General features: G+C 35.6%; 1 protein-coding gene across 7 annotated transcripts in view; it reads left to right on the forward strand.

Moving 5' to 3' along the window:
* Positions 1-2465: 2465 nt before the first annotated feature.
* Positions 2466-27082, forward strand: part of LOC106068566 (dnaJ homolog subfamily B member 6-A-like) — a 36459-nt gene continuing 11842 nt past the window's right edge. For 2 of the 7 annotated variants that reach the window (XM_013227985.2, XM_013227991.2), the window contains exons 1-5: positions 2466-2588; positions 21143-21294; positions 22352-22461; positions 22612-22788; positions 24184-24292. In XM_013227985.2, the coding sequence (XP_013083439.1) occupies positions 21200-21294; positions 22352-22461; positions 22612-22788; positions 24184-24292 (491 nt within the window). In that variant the 5' untranslated portion in view covers positions 2466-2588; positions 21143-21199. Of the gene's footprint in view, positions 2589-10344; positions 10632-14952; positions 15093-20379; positions 20530-21142; positions 21295-22351; positions 22462-22611; positions 22789-24183; positions 24293-27082 lie in introns of those variants that run through there. The other 5 variants (XM_013227990.2, XM_013227992.2, XM_013227986.2 and 2 more) reach the window with 4 other exon arrangements.

Raw genomic sequence — 27082 nt, forward strand, 5'->3', positions numbered from 1 at the left:
CAGTGATGAATTGCCCAACTTTTAACTACTAATAAATTAATAATAAACGTTAAAATGCAAGAAAAGTAATAATTTTGTCCCCACATTGCGTACTGTCACAAAAAAAAAGCAATATATATATATGTGCGTTTATGCATAGGGTTAGGGTTTGGAAAAAAATCCCCCCCCCACTCCAAAGTTCTGGATCCGCTAGTGGCACAGGGTCCTACGACGTATCTCTTTCCAGAGAAATAGATAACCATCGCGCCTCTTCTTCACTATAATTGTAGTATATAATCCTAACCCATTCGCGACGCGCTAACGAACTAGCTTTAATGAACATTAATTGCATAAATTTGGATTCAAAATACTTTGATGTTTTGCATGCTACTTTGATGTTTTGCACGCTACTTTGATGTTTTGCACGCCCCGGGGGGGGGGGGGGGGCGACGCATTTTAGTATAGAGTTCACACAAATTGGATACGAATTTATTGCTTATGTTAATAATATATAATAATTATTTATATTTCAACCTACTTTTAGATTATTTTGCCCCCCCCCCTCCTTTCTAGTATGTTGGCCGATTTGGTGGGGTCGGGAGGGGGCGATGACATCATTCCCGCCCCCCTTTAAACTTTCGAGTGGGGGGGGGGGCGGGCCAAATTATTTGTAGAAATCACAGCTTGCTAGCAGAATGTATTAAACTAGTCGACCGGCGGCGTAGCATACGCCGCTATTTTGCAGGGCCGACCTTTATAGGGCACTTTTATAGGACCCGCGCTAATTTTAGGTGCATAAATTATTAAATTAAACCATTTTATTACTTATAACAGATTTCCCGCGGCCTCCTGTCGATTTAACAGGAGGTCCTGGAAATCTCCTGAAATTGCAAAATATACAAAAAAGTCCTAGAAATATCCGGAAAATTATTAAAATCTTTTGAAAACTCATACAAATCTCCTGAAATATACAGACGAAAATTATCTTTTTTTTTTCGCTCTTAAATTACCTAGGATAACTCCCTAGGCTCCGTCCGAGTTGCAAAAATAAAAGAGTGATCTTTCCATTGTGTCTAAACTCTTGAGCGTGCTCTGTCGCCTCGATAGTTACTACAGAGTACATTACTCCCCCCCCCCTTTTTTTTTAACGTGAGGTAGAAAAAAAAAAAAGAGTGATATTGCAACGGTCCTGCCCTGCTATTTTGTGACTACGTGTTCTCCCACCCCTCTTGTTTTCTCGTGGACTATCCGCAGAGTGATCTTTCCTTTACTTCTTACTACTCGACAAATTCTTGAGGGAAGAAGAGAATTATATATATAGATATCTATATGATTAAAACTTGTTATTGATGTTTTAACCTATCTTTATATTATGTCGTTCCCCTGTTGGCCGATTGGGAGGGGGGGGGGCGAATACATCTTGTGCCCTTCCCACCTATACCCTTTTAGTGTGTGTGTGTGGGGAGGGGCGGTCCTATTTTTAGGGGAAATCATAGTTTGTGAACAAAATTAGATCAATTAAAATATAGTTTTTATATTATGTCGCTCCCCTTCTGGTATCTTGGCCGATTCAGTGGGGTAAGGGAGGTGATTGCATCTACTGCCCTCCCCACTCTAACCCTCTGAGTGGGGGGGGGGCGGTCCTATTTTTATAGAGAAATCATAATTTGTGAACAAAATTAGTTGAGTATCCATATAATATAAGCTATACGTATTGATATGTGAACCCATTTGTATATTATGTCGCACCATATATATTTGAATTAGAATTCAAGACGTTAATACTATGGAGTTTATCATTATCAAACATTCAACAAAGCAAATTCTGCAAAACAGGAAAAAAGTTTTCTTTAATGGACCTCATTCACCAATCGTAAACAAACAACATTTAGTCACGTGATCTTATTGATAAAACAACGGGAAAAACTGTCACGTGACAACCATCATGAATTAAACATGAGATCGTAAATTATATAGAAGAGATCGAGCACCACGTGCTAAATGTTGTTTGTTTACGATTGATGAATGAGGTCCATTGAAGTTGAAAAAAATTCCCAAAGAAAAAAAAATGGTTGCGAAGAAGGCTACTATGTGCATTAAATATTAAGAGAAATGAATGGTGACCCTACGAGGAATTCTACCATTCGATTATCTATTGTCATGAATACAGTACCTAAAAAAAAAAGGCATTTTTTTGACCATTATTACAATTTGTAATAAGGAGAGAATGAGACAACATTTTATTTTCTTTGTTTTTATGAGCTTCTTCAGAACGATACTACCGCATGACCAGGAAGCCACAAGATTAATATTCAAACAAGATTTGTTAACTATTATGAAAATATGATATTTTCTTTTGTTCTTCTTTGTAAATACACTGACCTGTTTCCTCCCCCCCCCCCACTTACTCCTATTTGTGAGGACGTCTGACAGTTTGAGAAATGCTTGTTTATGTACAAGATAAGAACCGCTGATGACGCAATGACGTTGCTTCCTCTTTCAAGCGAGAAACTACGACACTTCCGCTGCTATTTCAATATTCCAAAAATAGGTAAGGATTGTCAGGGAGAGTGTTTACAAATCGCCTGAACTACAATTCAGCACGATATGTAAGTTAAACATTGATTTCATTTTGATTATTGATCTAGATCTAGATTCTAGTCTAGTTCTTCAAAATCGATGCCACTATTGTCTTAAAGTTAAGATTTGTGTTTTAATCATTAATGTAATCTAGATGATTCTATCTAGACCCCTATAATTACTATAAGTATAATTTGAGTATAATATAAAAAATATTAATAAAATCCTAGAAAATATTCCTATATTAAATATTATATTCTCTCTAGATGTCTATATATTAAATATAAATATAGATCTAGATCTAGTTAATATAGTAATAGTATATTTATATTAGATTATCGATGATCATACATTAACATTACATACTTTACATAGTCATACTCATACTCATACACTCATAGTATAGTGTATAGTCATAGTCATAGTCATAGTATGATAATGAAAGTAGTCTAGTACCATACTTAACATACAAAAATAATTTATACATCATTGGTCATTGGCGACATTGGAAAACCCAGATGAAATGCTATAAACTATAAAATGATGTTGGCAAAATTTAAAAATAATGTTTTTTAAAAAAATTTGTGTCATACCTACTAACCTAGATCTATACTCTATACATAGATCTAGATCTAGCTAGTACTAATTTCTAAATAGTAGTGATTAGTAGTCTATCTAATAGTTTTATTAGTTCTAAAGTGACTAAAGATCTAGATCTAGAATCTACAATAGTTATCATAGACAATAGACATAGTTATTACTAGTACTGTACTGTACTATGATACTTCTACTTTACTAATACTTCTAATGACTAGATCTAGATTTAGTAAAGTAATGAGTAATGATAGAGTCTAAGTCTAGTAATCATACACACTACCCTACACCAGGATCATAAAAAAAAGGATCAAAAGATCATGATCTACTGAATTTCTACTTCTAGATCTAGCTCTCTTTAGACTCTAGAATACTTGCTAGAGACTCTAGATCAGCGGTTCTCAACCTTTTATGCTTGGCGACCCTTTTTACAATCCCCCACTCTGTCGCGACCCCCCCCCCCCCCCCCACACACACACACAGATACAGCAACAGAAGAATAGACAATAACAATCCATATTTTCGATGGTCTTAGGCGACCCCTGGCAAATCGTCATTTGACCCCCAAGGGGGTCGCGATCCACAGGTTGAGAACCCCTGCTCTAGATCTACTTAATCGACTTAAATCTAGACTACTCACTGAACTCGTTCTCAGTGACAGCCAGAGTCCTTTAAACTGACAAAACTTACACTCACTTACATTTGCTGTCTTTAGATCACTTGATCTAGCTAGACCTACTGATAATAAATAATAATCATAAATTCAGTAATGTCAATAATGACAATAATGATTTAGACATAATTTAGACATTAGTCATTAGACTTAGTAAAGTAAGACTTAGACTAGTGACACTGGCATAGAGTCTGTCTAGAGTCTAGAACATAGATCTAAAAATACTAAATAACCAAATCTATTATAATAATCATTATTATTATCATATCAACATAATATAGATATCTAGACTAATCTAGATCTATAGACATATAGCCTACTATCGGTCACAGTATGAAAGAGTTACCAACTAAACTAAGAGTAAGAATATGACTAGTAGATAAATAGATCTAGATCTACTATGATCATAAAATGAAGCACACTGTCTAAACTATCTTATCTGGTATATTTTCTAATATTGTGTCTGTAATAGAAGCACAGACTATTAACCCAGTAGCCCTTATTTTTGGTTAAGAAAAACCTTACCCAGGCCCTAAGCAAAGAAGGAGGGATAACCCCGAATTAAAAAAAATCCTAAAAAATATTTATTTTGAAAAGATAATGAAATTTTACATCTAATACATATAAATAAACAAATAACTTTAAAAAATAGAACTATATGTGTAGTTTTAAAAAATATATAATTTTAATACCATTAGAATATAAAAAAGCTTCAAAAATACTCATTTTCCCACATGGGGGCTTATACACTGGGGCTATGGGCCTGTTCGTTTTAAAAATTATTTAAGCAATAAAAATCTTCCCAATTTTATTAAAAATAGAATCAGTAATCTCCAAAATGATTTGTAATCATGCTTGCAACGAGACTAGAAGAAATCTTCGTTATAAAAAGTTTAAAGCAAGTATATTGAAAAGGGGATTTTAGAAACGTTCTAGAACTGTTTAGGACAAAAACGGGAAAACGTTTCCAACTGCAGAAGGAGCTAATGGGTTAAAGCTCCAATAATTAACAAATCTTAACCCAGTTATTCCTAATATTATTAAATATTGCCTTATAAGTTGCCATATAGACTTACCCAATTGTAAAATCCATTTTTTGTTAACCAATACTGTAAATCTAATTCATGTTGTTGGTGATTATAAAGAAAAATGAAATAGAACTATCTGGTCATAATAAATGCTGTACATGTTAAATGCAGAGAAGTCCTCAATCTATGCTTAATTAAATATTTTTCTTGTTTTTTGTACACTTACATCTCAGCCTGTGGGTAATGCTGGAATGTCTCATGAAATATAATTTTAATGTTATTTTGTTCTACCTCTGGAAACTGAATTATCAGAGTCTTGTAAACATATATTTATTTTATAGTTTTCCAAATGTTAAGCGTTAAAAAAAAAAAGAACAAAAAATATTTAAGACTACAAATATGTATAAGAAATGATGAGGTTTTTATGTAAAGCCATACTAATCCTTCAGTCAGTGTATATTAGGGGAAATCAACAAGTCATTTTAAGTGCTTCTTCAGGGGCTGATGTATAAAAGTCAGTAGGCCTGCTGAAGTGAGTTCCTTACTAAAAATTGAATTTAAGTCAAACCATGATTTTCCTAACAAAAAAAATAATTGGAATTGAACATTTGTATCCTGGTTCTGTTAGTTTTATAAATCGTTTCAAAATATTTTGCTCTTTGCTTGACTCAGTAATGGATATAATATATATATATATATATATATATCCTATTATAACTAGAGCTTTAAAGTAAATGTATGTCTTGTGAATTTGTGTATTTGTAATATTTTAATCATTCTGTGGAATGCACTATTCTACATCAACTTTTCTTTGCAAACCATTCACCAATAATTGTAAGCGTATGTACTTATGCATATCAAAGTAGATAGAATATACCTTCAAACATTTTTATATGTCATGTTGAGTTGTAAACTTGATGGATTGGTTCTGAACCTGTTTATTGTGACAATAACTTTTCTAGTTGAAGTTGGATTTCGAAGCAACATATTGAAAGAATATATAGAGCAGCATTTCTCAAACTGTGGGACCCCCCCTAGGGAGGTGCAAACTAGCCAAGGAATTCATCTTTTTTGTTCAAGGGAAAAAATATTTTTATTGTAGTTATAAATCCATGATTGATTGTTTATCAAGTAGTAAATGACATTATTACCTATGTTTCAAAAAATGGTCATGGTTTCATCTTCCAAGTAGATATAGGCTCTTTACATTACATTTAGAAACCATGCTGGATCTCACTGAGTAAGCTAAAAGCTGGCTATGGTGGTCGCAAAGAATATTTTTTTCATCTAGGCATCAAAGGTAAAAGTTTGAGAAACACTGACTGATGATATAAACAGTATGTGTAGGAAATATTTTGTTGAGAATGTAGACTAATTCATTTGTGGTGGAAAGCAATGCTCACAATACAATTCTTCCATAAACATTTGGAGTTGTCTCATTGGAAGTTAGTTTTCATTCACTTCCTAGTTGATGTTGAGAAATAGTTAAATACAGTGTCATTTTTCAAGGAGATAACAAATACTTAGTGGAAAAAAACATTTACTTCATAGAGGTTGATAACTTTGAGTAGTGGAATTAGTTTTTTTAATAATTTTCATTCTCATTGAAATAAATAATTGGGTCACTTAGAGCTTCGTAACCAGTGGGTTAATTCTTTGTGATTTTAAGTTTAATTGGGCTTTTTAAAAAATATATACGTTTCTTGTAAAAGTCCTTTAGACCATGTGGAATGAAGGAAAAGGGGATCAATCTAAACATATTGATTCCAACACATCCCAAAGCATATCAGCATTTTTAAAGTGTGTGCTTCAATTATTAATTTATGATTTTAAAGTATACATTCTTGTTTTTAATTTTGAACTAGTCATCAAGACATTATTTAATCCTCATAACAGTAATAATATCATCCATTCTTCCAGAAACAGTATTAATAGTGAACACCAATTTGTCTGGTATATTATCAAATCTGAGTCTCATTAATATGTAATCAATATTTGTTTAATACTATTACAGTGAACCACTGCTTTATCTCCTTCACTCATGTTTCTTTTTTTAAAAAATAAAATGTTAATCTTCACATTCTGGTGTAGCATCATTACAAAATCTGTATCCAATGTCAATATTTCTATCAGTTACAAAACATAATGTTTGCTGTGAAGAAACTTTCCTTAAAAAATAGACATTCTGTCATAATGCATATATATCTATTAAACATGACCTGATAATATCCAAAGCTAAATCTAGCAGGCAGTTCTGTCCTAACATGTTGATAAGTGATCCTTCAGTATTCTTTTTCTTTGTGTGTTGTCATTAAATTTAGTTATCAATAAAAATAACTGCTGAAGGAGTAATTTCCATTCTATGTAAACAATATTTTAAGAAACTAAAAGGCAGCGTAAAATACTCTGGCCCAATTGATCTTTATATTTTAAACCATTATTGGCTGAATTCATTTTGCTTCTGCATTATAGGAACCATATACTTTGTTAGAGAAGACTTGTGGTGTTTTATTATTATTATCCCCCCCCCCCCCCCCCCCCCCCCCAATGTTTAGGCAAGTTCCATATTCGGAATGTCATACTGTGAAATATAATAAATAGATCTTAACATTTCTAAAGAGCAAAGAAGCAAAATGACAAAGACCTTTTTATTTTTTTTGGGGGGGAAAAAAGTTTGTTTTTTCTAAATATGGTTTCATTTCTTTTCAAAGTTTCTACATTTTCTAGCTATGTATTTGTTTTGTTACTTTTTAAGGCAGCAAATTTGGCTTTTTAAGTTTCATTCATTTATTTTTGTTGGTTCATCCAACCCAAACATTGTCTTCGGCACTGGAGAGTTTGAACCTCTTTCTTGTCTGAACAAAATAGTCCCATGCTTGGAACTAGAATAATGGTCACTTTCTTATTGCTTTCATAAACCAATGTATTTTTAGTTTTGATCATTGAGTTTCATACATGCCTGTCAGGGATTGATTTCAGCCGAGCCTGGACCCTGAGGGTTTAATAGTCTCCAATGTAAACATCACACATGCAGGCTTGACATCTTCTCTGTAAACATTTACTCCCAGCTCAGCTTGCAGCCAATGTGGGAACAAGCTTGAGAGATGTGATCAAGTTTGTGATGTTACCTTGTTTGATTACCTTTAGAATGCAAACACCTTTTAATGTGCACATTTCAATGGTAACTTAATGAAATCACCCCCCCCCCCCCCCCATTTTAAAAATAATTCACTCATAATTTTAACAATAAAAAATGACTTTGGGGGGGGGGGAGAGATATCAAATATTCTACAAAAATGTGAAATGGATTTAACAGCTTTGAAAAGGACTTTTAAACACCTTTTTGTAATGACAGATGTATAGGAAAAATGCGTCATTGATTGATTCGAACTTCGATTGTCTTGTCGAGACCCGTTACTTTGAGAAGACTTACGGTAGAAGGCTAAGCGTGTTCATTATCAAGCAAAATATTGTTTTCGGTTAGAAGAATGTTGTTTTTTTGTTGGTATATTGTTCCACTAGTAAATCCTGAGAGCGTGGAATGACTCACTAGACAAATCACTATAAAACTGAACTGACATTTTTTTTTATTGTCACATAAAAGACCTTGAGATATGTTCTAGATCTAGACCTATCTTGCAAACCTGTTTGACTTTTTTGAAATATCTAAAGTGTAGTCACCCGTAACATGTGTGAAAAAGACGAACCAGTAACCCGGCATTTTACGGTTATGTTGATTTGAAGCCTTAGGAGCAGTTTTTTTTTCTTACAAGATAAACATATTGGTCACGAAGCCACAAGGCTAACACCATAGTGTTAACTTACAAAATACCACGATCCTTTCTTTAACCCTTAAAGTGCTGAGCTGTTTTACAGTGAGTGCATACCAAATGAAATTACAATTCTGATGTTTAGAGGCTAAACTGCCACCCGCGTTTTAAGGGTTAAACAACTTTCAACAAAAAGATACAACTTAGATTTGTTAAGAACATGATATGCGACAGAGAACTTGTTGGAGGTATTTACAATGACGTGATTATATAGGAGTGGGTGTACGTTTTGTGAACCGATCTGTTTTAATCACCATCTGAAGTAAAGCATTCTAGAAATGTCATGACTGGCGACACCATTCTTACATCACTCTTCCTTTTATATCTTTAGCTAGGCCTGTATTTAATGTTAGTCTGTAGAGATACCTTGGCAGATCGGCCATTGAACATGTATTTCACAATGTCCAGACACGTGTGTTTTCTCGGTCGGAGATATAATGTATTTGTTGCTACTTCCTTCACACTTAAACCAAGACATTGTGTATGTGTGTGTGTGTTTTTTCCTTCTTATAACACTTATACTAATGGTTTCTCCAGACTCCAGCAATCTACCATACTGCAGCCAGGTGTGTTGACATTGAAGATTAGTTCAATGGAAACTAGACCCTGTATCTGATGGATGGTTCACTCATTACCGACACAGGAGTCCCAGATGCGAAAGGGGCTTAGACAGAGCTATATACTAAAAGAACTTAGTTTAAAAAGTTGGTGAGGGTTAATTAACATTTAATCGACTTGCCGCCACTGTCATAGTTGTCTAACTTCAAATTTCTTTTTGTTGGAAGGATGCAGATCTAGTAATATTGTTGGCTGGCTTAGATTTATTGGAAGGGAGACTACAAATGCACTAAAAAGATAAGCAGTAACTCCTAAATTGCCATATTACACGCATTGACTTGACAGAATTCGGTTAGCCAGACACTGAACTATATATTCAGTTCAAACGTGAAGCAAAGTTGCACAATACAGAAATCTAAAAGTTGTTGAAGAAAATGATCTTGGTCCTCAAAATAATAAGCATGTTTGCCATCTTGGTACCAATGGCATGACGTCACATTTCAACACACCTTTCCCTCCCTGTTTTTATCTAGGATATTTATATTTTGCAGCATCTCTTTGTAAACAAAAAAAAAAAAGATGATATATTTCCAAAAACACTTGTTTATGTGCGCTGTTTTTCATCGTTTGAATTTTTTTTTTTGTTTCTACTGATGTATCAGGCGTTCCACCTGAGTCGTGTAGGGTTTCACATAAACAGGTAAAGCTATTTTAATGTGTCATTGTGGAGCATCTCGGTGCCACTTCACTCTGTATCCTTTAAGCATGCGCTAATATTGAAGTGATCGATTTGATCTGTAAACAGGTGTCTGGGGTAATCCGTGTTTTTTTTAAGCAATCCCCAGCTACTTGTGTAGTTCAGTGATACTGGTCTCCGCCTCAAAAAGTGCGCTTTTATTATTATTTTTTTTTGTTATTTAAACGCGCGTGCACTAATACGATCTAAAAATAGACGCGTGTGCCATACCGATAGCCATGAGTCAGAGACTTCGGATGGGGGCGAAGTACTAAATTTGGATCAGCAGGTTTCTTTCGTTTTTTTCTCTCTGGCTTTGCCTAGCGACTTGTTTCTTGCCCCATTTCGTTTCTTCGCTGCTGCTCTGCCTGGGACTAGAAAGAGGCGCCGCTAGTGCAGAGCGCTTTCTTTCCATGTTTTTTTTTTCCTCTTCTTTCGAAGTCCCTGCTGCTCGCCCTGTGGTTGTGTCGAGACCAGGTCCTCTAGCAGTTTCAGACCGATGTTTGGGACCAGTTGTTTCATTTCCTGTGTGTGGTGATTCATTCCTGGAGCTTATGTGGATAAAGAACGCCAGGACAAAGCTGCAGAGAGTTCCTACGCTATCACATGGCCACTTCATGGAGTCTACTTTGTGTTTTTAGCACAGGACACCAGTGAGTGCTTTGTGCTCAGGCAATGGGCAAAGGACAGTTTGTACTGACACCATAAAGTTCGACTAGAATATATTAATAGCGCAGTTAATGTTCATTAATGGCACGTAAGTGTGTGCCTCCCAGAGTCTGAGCAAAGCTGACGTAGGAACTTCGTGTGTTTGGAGGTGTCTCAATGTGCTAACAAGTTGTTGTATTAAGTTGTCTCACGAGTTATCTTTATTTTTTTTTAAATTTTAATTGGAATTTTAACAATCGTCTCCCCTTTTAATTAGACTTGTGTGTGTGTGTGTGTCTGTAATCTATAAAAGCTCACTATACAACCCTTGTATCTGCTTTTACTGTGCCTGACATAGAACGTACAGTACATAGTCAGTTTAAAGCCTTTTTTTTTATGTCTACTGTCGTAAATAGCTATTTGGTATCGCTATATGTGCAGTTTGTATTTACATGGAATGAGATCAGTGCCAGTGCGTTAACGCTAGGCTGACGTCAGGAGGGAAAGGATGGGTCGTGTTAATGAATTGGACCACTGAATCCCTTCCTTCTTCTCATTAGGAATGAACACATCATCATAGTTCAGTGAAATGTATTTTAGAGTTGGGTTATTGAAATCTGGGGAACATTGCTAGATACTCGCTATAGAATTAAAAAAAAAACACATTTTATTTTTTTGTCTTTGGTATGCTAGTCTGAAGAAGGGGCATTAGAAACGTGAACATAGGAATTCATGTGGTTTAGAACATTTCCAACCGTTCATCTAATAATTGACCGTGTTCGCTTAATTACCCAGAGTGGTGTCGTCGCTGCAGGTCAAGCTTGTGTACATGTCTGAAAATACTCTGCTCTCCACTGCCTTGTTCCCAGTATAACAAACCCGCAAGTCTGTTTCATTGTATGAAGGGATGCAGACCCTAAGTAGATCATTACTAGGATAAGATCAGCTGTAACAGTACGTTGGTTGTGAACTGAGTCTTGACTAACTCAAAATGTGAAAGAATGAAGTCCCCTAAGTCTTCTCTTGAACACTTAATTGACTCTTGAGTCAATTACACGAAGATCTCGTATAACAAGTATTACTTTTTTAAAAATATACATTTGAATTTAATCATTTCGAAACGCTGCGTTTGTTTAGAGTGAAACCATCTCAGTAAATGCGATGTCATGACTTTTTTTTTTTTTATAGGATAGTTGTAATAGAACTACACAATTGTGTCTCTGGGTGATGTGTCACATTTATGACATCGTTGTAGCTGTAATGTCTTCACTGCATCTTATTGGTCGTAAAACCCCTTCAGAGATCTTGTGGTCTCACTACTCTTCGATCTTTATTTTACTCTAGAAATATTGGATACACCAGCAGAGATCAGAAATTGATTCCACATTTAATTAAAAGGTTTTACTGTTTTAACCGTGGCTGTTACTGCTTGGAGTTTAATCCATTTTCCTCCTAAGTTTTTGTGTAAAAGGTTGCTGTGCATGGCAAGGTGACCTGTGTCGTCAGTGCGTTATAAAACTGAGCGTACCTGGCGCGCCGCGGGGTCTTCTTCCCCTCGAACTCTTTACTCAAAGTCTGAGTCAATTTGACTCTCATATGTTGAAATGGCGCAGATGTTAACAGACGGTTTAAAAAAAAAGGTTACTCTAGCCCTGTAATAGCTCTTACTAATAGGTAGAATTATGAACCGGTAAGGCTCAGCGTCTAAAAATTTTACGTTTTTCTATAGTAATACTACAAATATGTAGATCATCTTACAGTGTTACTCAATGTCTTTTATCACAAGTATTCCTTAAGTTGACTTTACATATTCAAGACTCCCCATACACACACGCCCTTTTTTTTTTTTTAAATCTACATTCTTATTTTTTATTTTTTTTTACAAAGCTTACACTCACGATAACTCACTCCGTCTGTCTGTCTGGGTGGATTCTTTTACACGTATTTCTCCCACTTCCTATTTTTCGAGTCAAAGTTTAAATTTTGCTCAATTATTCATTGTCGAATGCAACACATGAATCAATACAGAAATTAACTTAAGCGATTAGTGGTAATTATTTTTTGGCAGAAAAGGGGGAGATAAACCTTGCAATATTGAAAGATATTGCAGACATTGAACGATGGTCTCCCATCATTTAATATAAGCTTTTTGTTAAAAAATTTAAAGTATGTTGTTGTTTTTTTAAAAAATATTTTCCTTGAATTTTCAATACCAGAGGTCTTTCGCGTGGTGCCCAACCTCTCCAAGAGCTGCCCGTGCGTGTGCCTAACGTTAATGACCTCAGTTTTCTAGTATCAAGTTTTGTTGTAGCTGCGTTACTCCCCGCATTGACTCCGCATTGATGTGGGTTAAACTATGTACACCGTTTACTTCTGCATCCGTCGCAGCTGCCGTGCGTGGGAGTCAAGACAGGTTTGCCTGGCACAGCATTGACTTACACTTGGCAGACAGGAGCATTGGTAGTGAGTTTGAATTGTTTGGTATGAGCGCCACTGTGTAGTACAGGTAGTTAGTCACGAACAGCTTGGCTCCATGCACTGCGACTCCATTGGAAATACGTTGTAAGAAGTTCTCTCTTATTTCTTTTTTATTCAGCTTTGTTTTTAAATAGTGGGCGTTGACCCCCCCCCCCTCCCCATCCCCGACTTCTGGATTTCGTTTAGGTGTTTAATTATCTGCTATTCATCAATGTAGAACTTGGCAATTCCGCCTGTAAAACTCATGGAAAACACAGTAAACGGTTCTAATAACACCTCCGAACATACACTTTGTGTCGTATGAGGTGGGGGGCGTGGCATTCCTGGGGAGTGGCAGGGTATCCCATGAAAGTTTATGTCTAACTCTGCAAGGAAACAAGAGACTGATTGAAAACGACCTGACTCAAATTGATCTATTTACTTTGAAGTCGAGCTAGGTCAGTTTATGAGAGCGATACTGAGAAAATGGTACTTACCTTTTATTCCTGAACATTTCTCAGATTTGGTCATATCTAAAACGTTTCGATACCAATCTTCTTCCTGCCCGATGTCTACATGTAATGCCATTCCTATAATCCTTATTCCCATCTATTTATAATGCACATCATGCTACAAAAGGGAGGATGGGAAATATTGGGGGCGGCGGGGCGGGGGGATAATTTCGCATACTCCCCCCTCCCCCCGTCTCCTTCTGAAAAAAAAATCATTGGAGTGGTCACTTTGGGGTAAACTTACTTTGCCACTTGGATTTATATGTCAACTGATTTTTGATAAGTATGCTCTACTTTGGAATAAATATATGCACATCTTCTGTTACTTTAAAACCACGTCATTGTGAACTCAAATCTAATTTGGTTACTAGTAATGGATAGCTTCGTTTAAAATAGACTGTGGAAATGTCTGAAGAAACAGGAACACGATAATTAGAGTAGACCAAAAAAAAACACGATAAGAATAAGTTTAGTTCAAAGAACATTCAATGTCTTCCTGTCCATATAGTATATATATACCATGGGGGGGGGGGGTCTACAGTAACCGCTATCTCACTGCCCAGACTGACGATCATAGTGATAAAAACATTTATTCAACTCACCACTGCTTGATTGTTCATATTTACATGTGGCATTTTATGTCTCCGGGGGCTATTCTCTCCCATTGCAACTTCTCATGTGACTAAAGAGGACAATCCTTGATGTACAGCTGCGGTCACGGGTTGGGCATCTGTAATCACTAGGCGCTGTTACACTTTCACCCTTCTTTCTGCTTCTGGTGTGTAAGCCATCTGCAATCCACCTTTCCTTTATGCTTGCTTTCCACGTGGAACTATCCTATGCCTTTTCTTCCCAACTGTTAGTGTCGCCTTTGTATCAGTTCACCTTAAAAGTGGGCGACCAGCGGCTCTTCTGCCTGGCATGGGACTGAGTAGTTGTGTAGCTTTGTATAGTCCTAGGTACAAACCTATTTCAATACGAGGGATTTCACTGGACTTTATGAAAACTATTTTCACCTTGTTTATATAGTATGTTGGTGACTTGTGCAGTGGACTCGACTGCACTGAATTAGTAGAGGACGTATAACCAAGCAGTCGTATAGAATTCGTTTGGTTGTATGTATAGAGCAACTCATTAAAACAAGCTTATAACGACAGCCTTGAGGTTGACAGAAGTACCAGTTTTTTTTGTTTTTTTGTGCTTCTCTCGTTTCAACTTAAAAGTTGTTTTTTTTTATATGAAGGAAACACTGTAGTCATACAGTGTGCCCATGTTATGTCAACTATTGATCTGATCGAATTACTTGATATCTCATGTCTTATTGATTAGCTCTTATACCCTTTCTTAAAGGTTCTAGATATATCTACGTCAGTCAAAAGGCATTTAAAGAACGGGCTTGACCTAACTCGCGATCTAAATCTGTTGCATTTACAATCTGCCCCTCTGTGTTGGACGCTATTGGATTGTATTCATTGTTTTGTTCCCGTTCGTTAACAGGTACGCTTAGTAGGATGTATGTAATTAGAAATGTAAGTAGCATTTCTGTGATTACTTGTTGTACGTGATTGGAAGTGGGATGTCTTGAAGGATGTCTGCAGTGTATAAGCAGGATGTCTGCAGTGTATAAGCAGGATGTCTGCAGTGTATAGCAGGATGTCTGCAGTGTATAGCAGGATGTCTGCAGTGTATAGCAGGATGTCTGCAGTATATAGCAGGATGTCTGCAGTGTATAGCAGGGTGTCTGCAGTGTATAGCAGGATGTCTGCAGTGTATTGCAGGATGCCTGCAGTGTATTGCAGGATGTCTGCAGTGTATAGCAGGATGTCTGCAGTGTATAGCAGGATGTCTGCAGTATATAGCAGGATGTCTGCAGTATATAGCAGGATGTCTGCAGTGTATTGCAGGATGCCTGCAGTGTATTGCAGGATGTCTGCAGTGTATAGCAGGATGTCTGCAGTGTATAGCAGGATGTCTGCAGTGTATAGCATAGCTTCACTAATATATGCGATCTTCTTTCCTTCTCGTTTCTGTTCACTTTGTTTTTGTTCCAAGTCATTCTAGATCTAGATACACACACATCTAAAGGTTAGTATCATTTTGAGGAGGTGTTAGCTGTAGTAGGATATTAAGAACAACCTGCAACCATAAAACACGTGTTAGCTTAAGACTTGTACACAATTCTCTCTTCAAGTTTGTTTGTTAATAAGATCAAAGCAATAATAGCAGTTAGTTTACAAACATAATCCTGTTGTGAAACCTGTAACCGTTGGTTGAGCTTGACAAATACAATGGAGACCTATTTTGATCGTGTAGACCCACACATTGCCAACTCAAAGGTTTTGTTTTGAATGGCACATCGTCCTGTGCTAGTTGCAACCAGTTAGATGTGTGCCAGTTCATACCATTGATCAAAGTCTACCTTTAGAAGTGTACAGCCTGCATACAAAGTTTTAGTAAGTCTTTGAAACTTGGTTGACGTGCTCATAAAGGGGAGGACAACTCCTCATGGCACGAGTGGTTTGGACAGTGTTTAGTTCATTCTTTTGTGGAGCTAAATCAAGAATCTCAAAAGCAAGTAGTTATTTCATATTTAGCGACATCTAAATACCATGACCTATACATTATGTCTCACACAATTCTGTCAGTTTTGTAAATCAATCACTCACAACCTTCACGTCTGCTCTTGGAGACACATGACATCTGGGATGGTTTCAACAATTAGTTTGTTTCCCTTAATGTAGTTACTCCATTTTTTCTTTAACCTCTCGCAATTGGACTCTAGTGCCGCTACCACGATATATTGTCATGCTTGTATCGCTAAATCTTCAAACTCCCCTTTTCTTTGTTTCAAGCGTATAGACTCAGTTGTTATTTCTGTAAGAGCAACCATTTCAGTTTTGTGTACGTTACATTGTCGTCCACTGGACGTGCATGTCGTCCACTGGTTTGTACACGTTCGAAATGTTTCAACGCAGTTCGTCGCCAAACTTTATGTTTAATTCGCCTACAAAGCTTATATCAACTCTGGTCAAAAGTTTGTACACGTGATTTCTCCCACACGCAATCTTGAATCAACCTGAAATTTTGCACAATTATTTCTTTTACCTGACAACACAAAAAAAAAAAAAATAAAAAAAAATTAACCAATTAATTAATTAACTAATGGTAATAAATTATTTTGTTTGGTATCTCGAACATAGGAAAGAAATTGTAAATGACTGAAATAAGCTGAGTTTGTCCCCTTTATAAGTCGTCGTTTGAGTCTTAGTGAACACAAACCTGAAAAATAGGACGAGACTATAGAAACAATAGATAACTATACAATCTTCCATATTCATAAGCTCTCCACTTGCAGAGTGGTTACTGTGTTTGCTTGAGAAAGCTTGAGCCATGAGTTCAACTCAGGTCGTTCGCTCTTTTTTATTATTATTTTTTTTTTTTTAGAAATGCTTTTTTATTGTTAGTCTAGATCAATTATAAATTGAATTACATGAATGATCGAAACTAATTGATACAAGTACGCTTAATATAAGTTTTTTTAAAAATATTTTTTTGTATATTTTCTGTGTGTGCGTGCGCGCGTGTGTACTGACCATGTTTGTGGTTTTTGACCAACTTTTGTGTTAATCCCATTCCAAGAACTATTCAAGCGTGTCCACGTTCGAGTCTTCACTTTTGTTTCTCTTCTCTACCAAACACCATAGCCTCTTTTTTTTTTTTTTTTCAATTTTATTTAGTATTAGTATGAAGTAAGCTCTACTCACTTCTCATGGTGTAAACAGTAGTAGTGCAATGTCGAGGTTCTATTTGTTAGTGCAAACAACTTTAACAAATTTGAAAATAGCATCATTTCCAGTGAGCGCTATGTGCTATGGATTTGTATGACACTTTAATGCAGCACCCAGGCCATACCCTGCCCTAGTATGTATGTTAAAAATAATAGTGGAAAAAAAATGTTAGTAAATCAAGTTACAATAGATTGTTTGAAATGGTAGGCCTATGTAGTTCTACCGCCTACAAGTTTTTGGTCACGAGAATAGAGGGGAATGATTAGTTAAGTGAATGTCTTGTAGATCTTGATCAAGTCTTGGCATTCATAAACCTAGTCATAAACCAAATATACTTACCAATGGATGGTTGGTATAAAGATGGAAAGGAAATGGTGACCGCAACGAGAATACTGCTTCTAAATGTGTTTATCGGATCAAGATTTAATTACATCCAATTGTGTTGTCGTCCCGCTACTAATTACGCCTAATCTTCCAGCCAAACTTTGACTACATTAACGTTGTATGACGCTAGGCATGAAATATAGCACTGGGGTTCTTTTGTATGTCCACATTTTGTACTATGGAAAATTTGAGTGCTACATTAACTCAACTCCTTAAAGTCATGTTTTTGTTTATCTTGTGCAAGTTGTACTACACACATACAAACAGATTAGCAGTAAAGGTTAGACAGCGTACAAGTAAATTTATTTGGGCCTAATTTATGTTTCATTTACGAGAATGTTTCCTCTGGCTGAGTTTATCACAGCGATCTCAGCTGGTGCATTTCCCCTTTTAAACGAATTTATCTCGTGCCTTGACATAGGTATTTACACATTCATTGGTTTCAGTCGTTATACACATTCATTTGTTTCAGTCTTAGTGTGTAAGATGTTAGTAAGTATTGTATACTTCCAACTTCAAATGAAAAGCTTATGCTTTGGTACTTGAGGGTTGGGGGTCAAAGTGGAGAAACCAAGGTGAAGGAAACAAACATTCCCATTGGAACTAGCCACTGCACAAATCCCTACATTGTTTTGCTTTAGTTTCGTTACCGTTGCTCTCAGTGAAATGAGATCACCCATCCGTTAGCATTCACTTTGAACAGGAGGAAACAAACTTTTCCCAATTTGATGCGCTAATAAAATTGATAACCCGAGAGATCTGGTACGGAGACATATCAAAACAAAGAAATACAGAACCGTTTTGTTTTCTTTGACCTGATCGAAGCTATGAAAACATTAGCTTTACAAAACACCAGCTCGTTGGTGAATGGATTGGTTGAAATGTCAACCCTACAATGTCTCATCTCCTTTATGTGTTTCTTTCTGTAAGTAATACTTTGTAGAGGAGCTTTGGCACATCGATATCTTTTTAACACTGAGACCATTCACATTGTTACTGTTGAAAAAGAACTGGATTGCTTCACTCCATGTCGTTTATCCCCCTAATACTACAATGTAACACATTGTGTCCCGTCTTGTGTTTATCTTCCCCCCCCCCCCCCCCCGATCCTAGGCCCACAATATGTTGAGCACTGGCAGGGTGACGTCACTGCTTGGAGCACATCCAAATGGTTTTACGGCATAGCTGGGGTCGTCCTTTCATGTCGGAAAGATAAAGACTCCTCCTAATTGAACGCTTTTGATCTTATTGGTTTCCACTACATGTAACTATGGTGTGAACGTAGAGAACGATTTATCTATCGATCTAGTTTTAATAAGGCTAATTATATCCGGTAACACAAAAGTATTTCATGACACTAGTTGAGCTAACCTGGTTTCCTAGAAGTCCTTGAGAGCGCTGCTTTTCCTGGTCTCATGTTTAGCAAACATAGCCAATAGAGAAATAGTCTCAATTTCTATTATTGTGACTAATTAGCATATATACACACACATGCTTACCCACATTTACACATGTATGAATTATATATAATTGTTTTTCTCTTTCCCCATTTCCATCCCTCCTCTTCTACCTCTCTCTTTACACTTACACAAGACAATCACAACTCACAATACACATATACAAACACACTCACCCATATCCATAATGCATTATCCTCTTGGTTTTTCATCCCTTGAAAGTTCTTCAGGTCTTTGCTCTCAATCTTCCACCTTCTGTTTCTCTCTCTCTCTCTCTCTCCCCACCTTGTTGCCAAATGGCTGCCAGTTAGATCTATTAGTCTAGATAATCTAGTACTTTGTTGACCTGCATGTAAAGTACCTGCACAACACTGCAGTTGCCAGGTATCTCTTGTCAGCTCATTCTAGTAAGTCAAACTGCCAAAGAAACATGAACATCTTGAAACCTGTTGACACCAATGGGCATGTATCTTCTGTTTGTGTGTGTGGTGGAGGGGGAGGGGAAGGATTTTGTTTGCTCAGAAACTTAAAAAAAAAGTTAATTTTGTGTAGGTTTTAATCTCTTGAAGCCATCATAACATGAACCATGGGATGGATGACAAGCTCAGGAAAGGGGGGGGGGAGCAATGTGGAAATCTTATTATACAGTGGCCAATGAGGTTAAAGAAGCAGTACAATTGGGAAGGTATTTAAACTAGACTGGCTGACTATTTGATTGAAATATGTGTGTCTATCCTATTGATCCACCACTTGGCCAAACCTTATGCCATACAAATTAGAGGTAGCATAGAAGTAGGGTCTAAACCTATTTTCTGTAGATGTACCTGACAGCAGTCCTTTGTTTCAGCAACACAGCTGGTTCAAAACTTTCTGTTTGGTAAACTATAATTCTACTTGTTGAGGGAACAAAATAGGACAAGTAAAAGCCCTAGAGTAGTTTCTTTCTTATCTAACAAAGTTTTAGACATCTTGAAATAGCACTTGACATTGAAGCAGCTCATTAAAAGCTAAGCATTTTCTTGCATTTTGTGTGTGTCTACATTATGTGTGCTTGAGTGAGGACATTATGGTGAACACACTTGTTGAAATCATTTATTAGTCATTTGTTTAGGAAGTGAATTGAAAACACTAGATGTTTGAAGAAATCTGCTATGAACCACAGAGTGAAATAAAGTACATCTATTCTTAACTTAAATTGTAACACTTGAATGCCTTGGCTATGTAGAATTTTCCTTTGCGTTTTTTTTTAAAACATTCAACATTTGTTGGTAGAAGATGCAGACCACATGGGAGTCATACTGTCGTGTAGGTTTTTTTTTTTTAATGTTTTTCCCTTCTGTAAACAATTTGTGTAATTTTTTTTTTTTTAAAGTAATTAAATCCAACACTGAGATGTGCACATTTTGTAGAGTACACTTTTTGGAACAAAATAAAGGTGAAAACTATGTTCAGAACTGAAGGATATTAACTATGATATACTAACATACATCTGTTTTGGTAAGAAATAGAAAAAAGGTCCATAAATGACAAGGTAATAGAAAAGATAATTAACATGCTTTAGGAAAGGTTTCAACTCTCAAAATATCAATTCTTACTCTATTGTATTTAATAAAAGAATAGTATCCAGCCGTTCACTTGTCATTCTCAGTCAGCTTAAAACTTTGTTTAATTGTCCACTTTGAAAACATTGTGAATAATTAATTAATATAAATTAGAATACTTGATTTATAAAGAAACAAAACCAGTGTAAGTAGTTGGTATTAGCAAGCATTCTATTTCAGTTGATTTAACTGGGGGGGGGGGGGGGGCATTTCATTTGATTTAACTGGGAGACATTTCTTGGTGCATGTATAACTCATTTTGAAAATGTTTTTTAAAACTTGATTTGTTGGACATTATTATCTTCCTTTCTAAACAGAATCAAATAGTGAAGAATAAGAGTGTTACAGTGTTATTGTGAGTTTAGAGTGGCGCAATGCCAGCCACAAGAAAGAGCAGCAGTGCAAATCTTGATTACTATGAGGTGTTGGGCATAGAGGTGTCTGCCACTGAGCAAGAGATTAAAAAAGCGTAAGTTTTACCTGCATGTTTTTGGCCACCCACTCAATGCTTGACAAAAACAACAAAAAACATTTGTTTTTGTTTTTCATTAGTTCATAATAAATATACCACTGACTTACTCTTTTTGAAGAAATATGTCTAATTTATTTTCTATCTTTAAAAATTATATTGTTTTAACTGTTCATGTAATGCCTAATGTAATATAAAGCTAATTGTAAGGAGTATGTATGTATTTATGTGCCAAATACAAATCAAAATCATTTGACCAATATGGATAAAACTTTGCATAAATGTTCCCTGGATACTTACAGTAAAGTAGCACTACTGCAAACTGAAGACCCTTAAAAATAAAAGTTGCCTGGCTTTATGAATGCAATAGACTCTAGGTAACATAGCCATGTTGACATACATTTCAATAGCTCCATTAGAAATATTGCTTGTGGTATGCTCCCTTACAAGCTAAAAGCAATATATCAATAGTTTTAGGCTATATTTAATCTAATTTAAAGAAATGAATCTAATTTAAATCTGCATCTACAGCTTTATTTTGGTTACTTTATTTCATAGAATTGTAAATCTACCTTTTACATGAACGCATTACTTTTATTTATAAGTTGTTTTTTTTTTCTAATGCTCTACATGAGTTATATACACATTAAGGTCAGCAGGCAGCAGGTTATATCCAGCTAGTGTTTTTATAAATGATCATAAAATTATTTGTGGGTTAGCATTTCACAAGGTCAACTGTCACATGGACTGGGTTGGATTAATATGTGATTCCAGTTCAAGACCAACAACTTTGTTTTTCATGCAATTGTCAGAGCTGACCCATTAAGTCGGTTTATATGGCCAGAGGTCAGCACCTTTACTTCCCCATGGTATGTCAGGTTCCCATTAGAGTTCAGGGCATCCTGACTATGCAGAAAATAAAAATCCCAGCCTTCATTGGGATTTGAGCTTGAGACAACTGCCAGCTAAGCACTTTATCACACAGCCACCAAGCCCCCTGACACTTTAAAACAAAATGTATTTCATTTGATTACAAATGTCTTTCTTTCTTCATCAGTTATAGGCGGCTAGCTCTGAAATGGCATCCCGACAAGAACCCAGAAAACAAAGATGAAGCAAAGAGGAAATTTCAAGAAATCTCTGAAGCTTATGATGTCCTTTCAGATAGTATGACTTTATTATACCCTCCTTTTGTACTTTAATATGATTTTATTATACTCTCCTTATATACTTCAGTACCTATCATGTTATAACTGTTATACTTATATATATATATATATATATGAAATAACTAAATACCTCAAATGTATGTTTCAGAACAAAAAAGAGATGTTTATGACCGCTACGGCAAAGATGGCATACGTCATAGAGGTGATGAAGATTTCAACTTTGACCCGTCAGGATTCGGAAATTTCCACTTCCAATTTAGAAGTCCAGAGGAAATTTTCAGAGAATTCTTCGGCACAGATGATCCTTTTGCTAGCTTCTTTGGTGGTATGTCTTTGCAGACTTAAAGGGTTTAATTAAAGAATGATAGGCCTAATGGTTCAAATAAATATTGAGAATTAAGCTCTAAGACTATAAATAAAAAAATGTACAAACTCTTAAGAGGATGGAAAGTGAAAAGAAATAAAAATGAGATAATCAGCAAAGATGGATGTGTTTTGAACTATGACTTTTTGTTGTCAACATAGCCTGAAGCCTGAGAATTCAATTCCTTAAGGAAATATAAAATACTAATTAGTGTTTTAATGCATCTGCGGAACAAAGAACTAGAACAAAACATATGACTAAATTTACCCATCATGACATTTTACAGAGGAGGAAAATATTTACATTTTTTGTAACAAATAAAGCTGGAAGTTAACATTTTTTTTTTGTTTTTTTGCACATGTTACTTTGCATGTATATGTCTGTGTGATAATATATATATATGTTAATATATATATATTTCTATGTACATATACATGAACACTTGCACACAAACACATTTTTATTTTTATTATTTAGATTTTTTTTTACTATTTTTTTTCTTATTGATAAGTTGTGTAGCTAGACTTTTTTTTGTTGCTCTTTTCTATTTGAGTGTTCTTTCTTCAGCAATTCAGTGGGCTTGTTTCATTCTTTTTTAATTCCATTTTTCTTCCATGATACTATTTACTTTCTCAATGTATATATATAGTTCGTCCATCATGGTTCGATGATGACCACTTCATCAACCAGGAAGCTGAGTGCTTTGCACTGGGGTTTTATGCCTCCTCGTGTGGTTTCTTGAAATGTCTTGATTACATTTTCATACTCAAAAATGTTATGTTAGCACAGACCTAACATGGAGATATGTAGATATCTTTAGTGTCTCACAGGCCTTAAGATATGTAGCCATCAATAGTGTTTCACAAGGACACATGAGAACACAGGACGGTGTTTCATTGTACTGTCAATAAAAAAAAAATGGCTATAGAATTCTCTATAATTCACAAATTGTATCATACACTCACATTTACTTACTTTAGGTTGAAATATTTATTTTCTCAAGCAGTGTTAATGTAAAAACAAATCTTTCACAAAAAGCTGTCAATTCAGAGCATTCTCTTAATGTTCCTTTTCTTATTCAACTTGCATTTCATTTTATTTGACACAAATTGTTGCCAGATACAGCAATTGCTTCCTCAGTGGTAGAGACACCTCATGAAGATAATAGATAGCCAATATTTTCACCTCGTGATTATTCTCTTATTTCAATTAAAACTCTGGTTCTATTTTAAGTAGGAGCAAGTGCCAGCACAGATTTAATTTGCATGGTTTGAAATTTTCATTTCAACGATCCTTTTCTTGATTTGCTTATTTTTTTTATTTATTTTTATGACTACACAAACACTTTATCTGCAGTTGCGCGGCGAAATGGCAACACATTTGAATCATCTTTTCCAGGGTTCCCTCATGGGAACAGTTTTGCATCCTCCTTCTTCTCCTCACAAGATCCATTTGCCAGCTCAGGGTAAGTAACTCTCATTATAAGCCTAAGGAGTTGCCTGGAACATTCAGTTGTGGGTTTTTTCTCAGTATTATCTATTTCATCTTAGTGTGTTTTTTTTTTTTTTTAGTTAGAATTTTTTTTTTTTTTAAAATTTCAGCATGAATTTATTGCTTTTAGTTGTTGGTTTTTCCCCCTTTGTTAGTGTTTTTTTTTTTCAATTTTGGTTGTGTGGTTATATTTTGAATAAATAAACATTAGAAGAAATTCATTTTTGGTATGAATTTTTTAAACAGAGAACAAATTTTCCAACTTTTTTTTTAGAATAAAGTGTCAAGCTCTAAACCAGTGGTCTTCAACCTTTTTTGGCCTACCGCCCCCTTTTTGTAATTTTTCTTTTAAAAAACTCACCAGCACCCCCTCTAAGAAAAACACTTATAAAGAAGCTTGAGAAGGCAAATTTGAACAAAATGTCATATATTTATTAATTTGTATTTTTATGCTGTCTATAAAACTTATCCCGCATGGGAGACGAGGGCATGCCGAAGGCGATCTTCTTTGGCGAGCTTAGAGGAGGACGGCGTTACAAAGGTGCCTCCCTTAAGTGCCTTTAAAGATCCACTCAGGTGCCATTTCACCCTCACTGGCATAGAGGAAAGTACCTGGTAGCATTCTCTGGCAGCAGATGACCCCTGAGTGAGACAGTTGGAGAGCTCTCACAAAAGTTGCGGGACGAACATTTGAGACTCAATGAAAAGCCATTATTGAAGACAGGCGCAAAAGATGGAAAGAAAACTTAAATAGGCTTTGTCGTAAATGGCTATGCGTAGTTATCTGAAACACTGCACTCAGCCTTAATCTTCGGAATCGAAGTTATTGCCATTATGATCATAATACTAAAATTATGTCAAATAATTTGCAGTGATTACACAAAAAATTAACCTCACTGTCATGACTTTCTTTCATATCTTATTAATAATAATAAGGCTTGTCTTCGAGTCTGAAGATTAGTGAGGAATGCACTATTTCCCGTGGCTGCGCAGTCCCAGCTGTGACCTACATATTTAGCCACATCCAGGGCAAGCATAACCGTTGTCCGCAGGTGGTCGATTTAGATTATCTTTTCTATCTTTTTGCCATCTGCGTCTTTCCTCGGCAGCAGATTTTCTTTTGGTCTTAAACGTGTATCCCGCAGCCTTTGTGAGTGACTTCTAGCTGTCTCGCTATGAGGCCGCATGCAACCAGGTGCTCTCTTCTAAGTCAGCTAAGGCAAGTTGGTGCCTAAGCTGGTCTTTAAAGCGTTTCCGTGGGGCGCCTTTGTTACGCCGACCACCTTTTATCTCACCAAAAAAGACTGCCTTTGGCATACATTAAATCTTAAGAATAGTCCCCTTTTAAATTATTGCCTAGTGTTTTTAGGTTTAATTGTAAATTTAGTTTTATTTTTAATATAAACATTATTATTGCTGAATTCGCTACAAAATGAAATTAAGCTATTGGGAACCTTGTGCCTCCTACAGTCTGACAATATTAAAAATTTCAGGCTTCAAATTAGCCAAAGCAAGGCGAAGGTCTCCTCTAGTGGCTACATCCAGTCTTTTCTTTGCTTTATTCATTAAGTTTGTTACGCACTAAATCTAGGTTAACCATCTATGTTGAAAGAAAAGCTAAAACATAATCCCATTTTCTACCACAGTTTTGAAATTTTACTGAAACATTCAAGTACAGCATAACTCTGTTGTGCCTCCTATGTTAGCATTCTTTTTACTGAAGACATAATTTTGTATGTCTTTTTTTTTTTCTTGAAAACTCAATTTGAACATCAATAACAGATGTTTAATAATTGTCATTTATAAATTTAAAAAAATTTATTTACATCCTAGAAGCGAATCGTAATTTCTTCATAGAGCATTGTTATGTCTATTGCATAGTTATCCGTGTTCTTAGGCAGTGATTCATTTCTCAACAAACAAGTTATGTGAGATTGTAAAACTCTTTAAAATAGATTTAATATCTGGATAAAAGATAAAATGATATAATCAAAGAAAGTCAATTTCTTTCCTAGCAGTCAGAGGTTGGTTTCATTCATTTGCATTAGTTGCCTACCATGTAAAACATTTTTTAGCCTGCTTTAAGTCATTGCCAACCGTTGACTCTTCCTGTTTCTCAAAATAAAAAATAATTCAAAAATTGTATTTAAGAGCTTAACAAAACAAGCAATAACAAACCCTTTTCAAAATCCAGCGAACTTTAGTTTACAACAAGAGTCTAATATCTTTCTCATCATTTGTTTCACAAAACTGTTGCAAGATGCGCTTATTTTCGGCTGGGTTTGTATTTTATTTACAATTTTTTATAATTAAATTCAAATAGAAATAAAATTGCGGGATATACTTTTATTAGGATGTTGCTTGTGTATCATAACTCACAAGGTGAATAGTGAATAGATCTGGTCTTTCTTCTATATTACTTATGAAGCCATTGTAGCATCCAACCACTGATGGACACTAGATACCCTCCAATTACAGCAAAAGAGTAAGAATTTAAAAATAAAAAATGGGATTCCCGAACTCAAATATCTAACGTTGTTTCTTTTCTTAAATTAGAAGCAAGCTCACTCTAATTTGTCTATATTTAGTTTGCCAGCTTTAATTTTGAAGAATTTTTTATTTGTTTTGTTTCAGTGCACCTTTACTTTCTTCTTTCCCCCTTTTTGACCAACACCCCCTTACCGCCCCCTATTGTGCCCAGAACCCCCTACCGCCCCTTTGACTCCCAGCACCCCCCAAAATCACGAAAACACCCCCCAGGGGG

Source organism: Biomphalaria glabrata, chromosome 1 (genome assembly GCF_947242115.1).
Source record: "Biomphalaria glabrata chromosome 1, xgBioGlab47.1, whole genome shotgun sequence".
NCBI classification, from domain to species: Eukaryota; Metazoa; Mollusca; class Gastropoda; family Planorbidae; genus Biomphalaria; species Biomphalaria glabrata.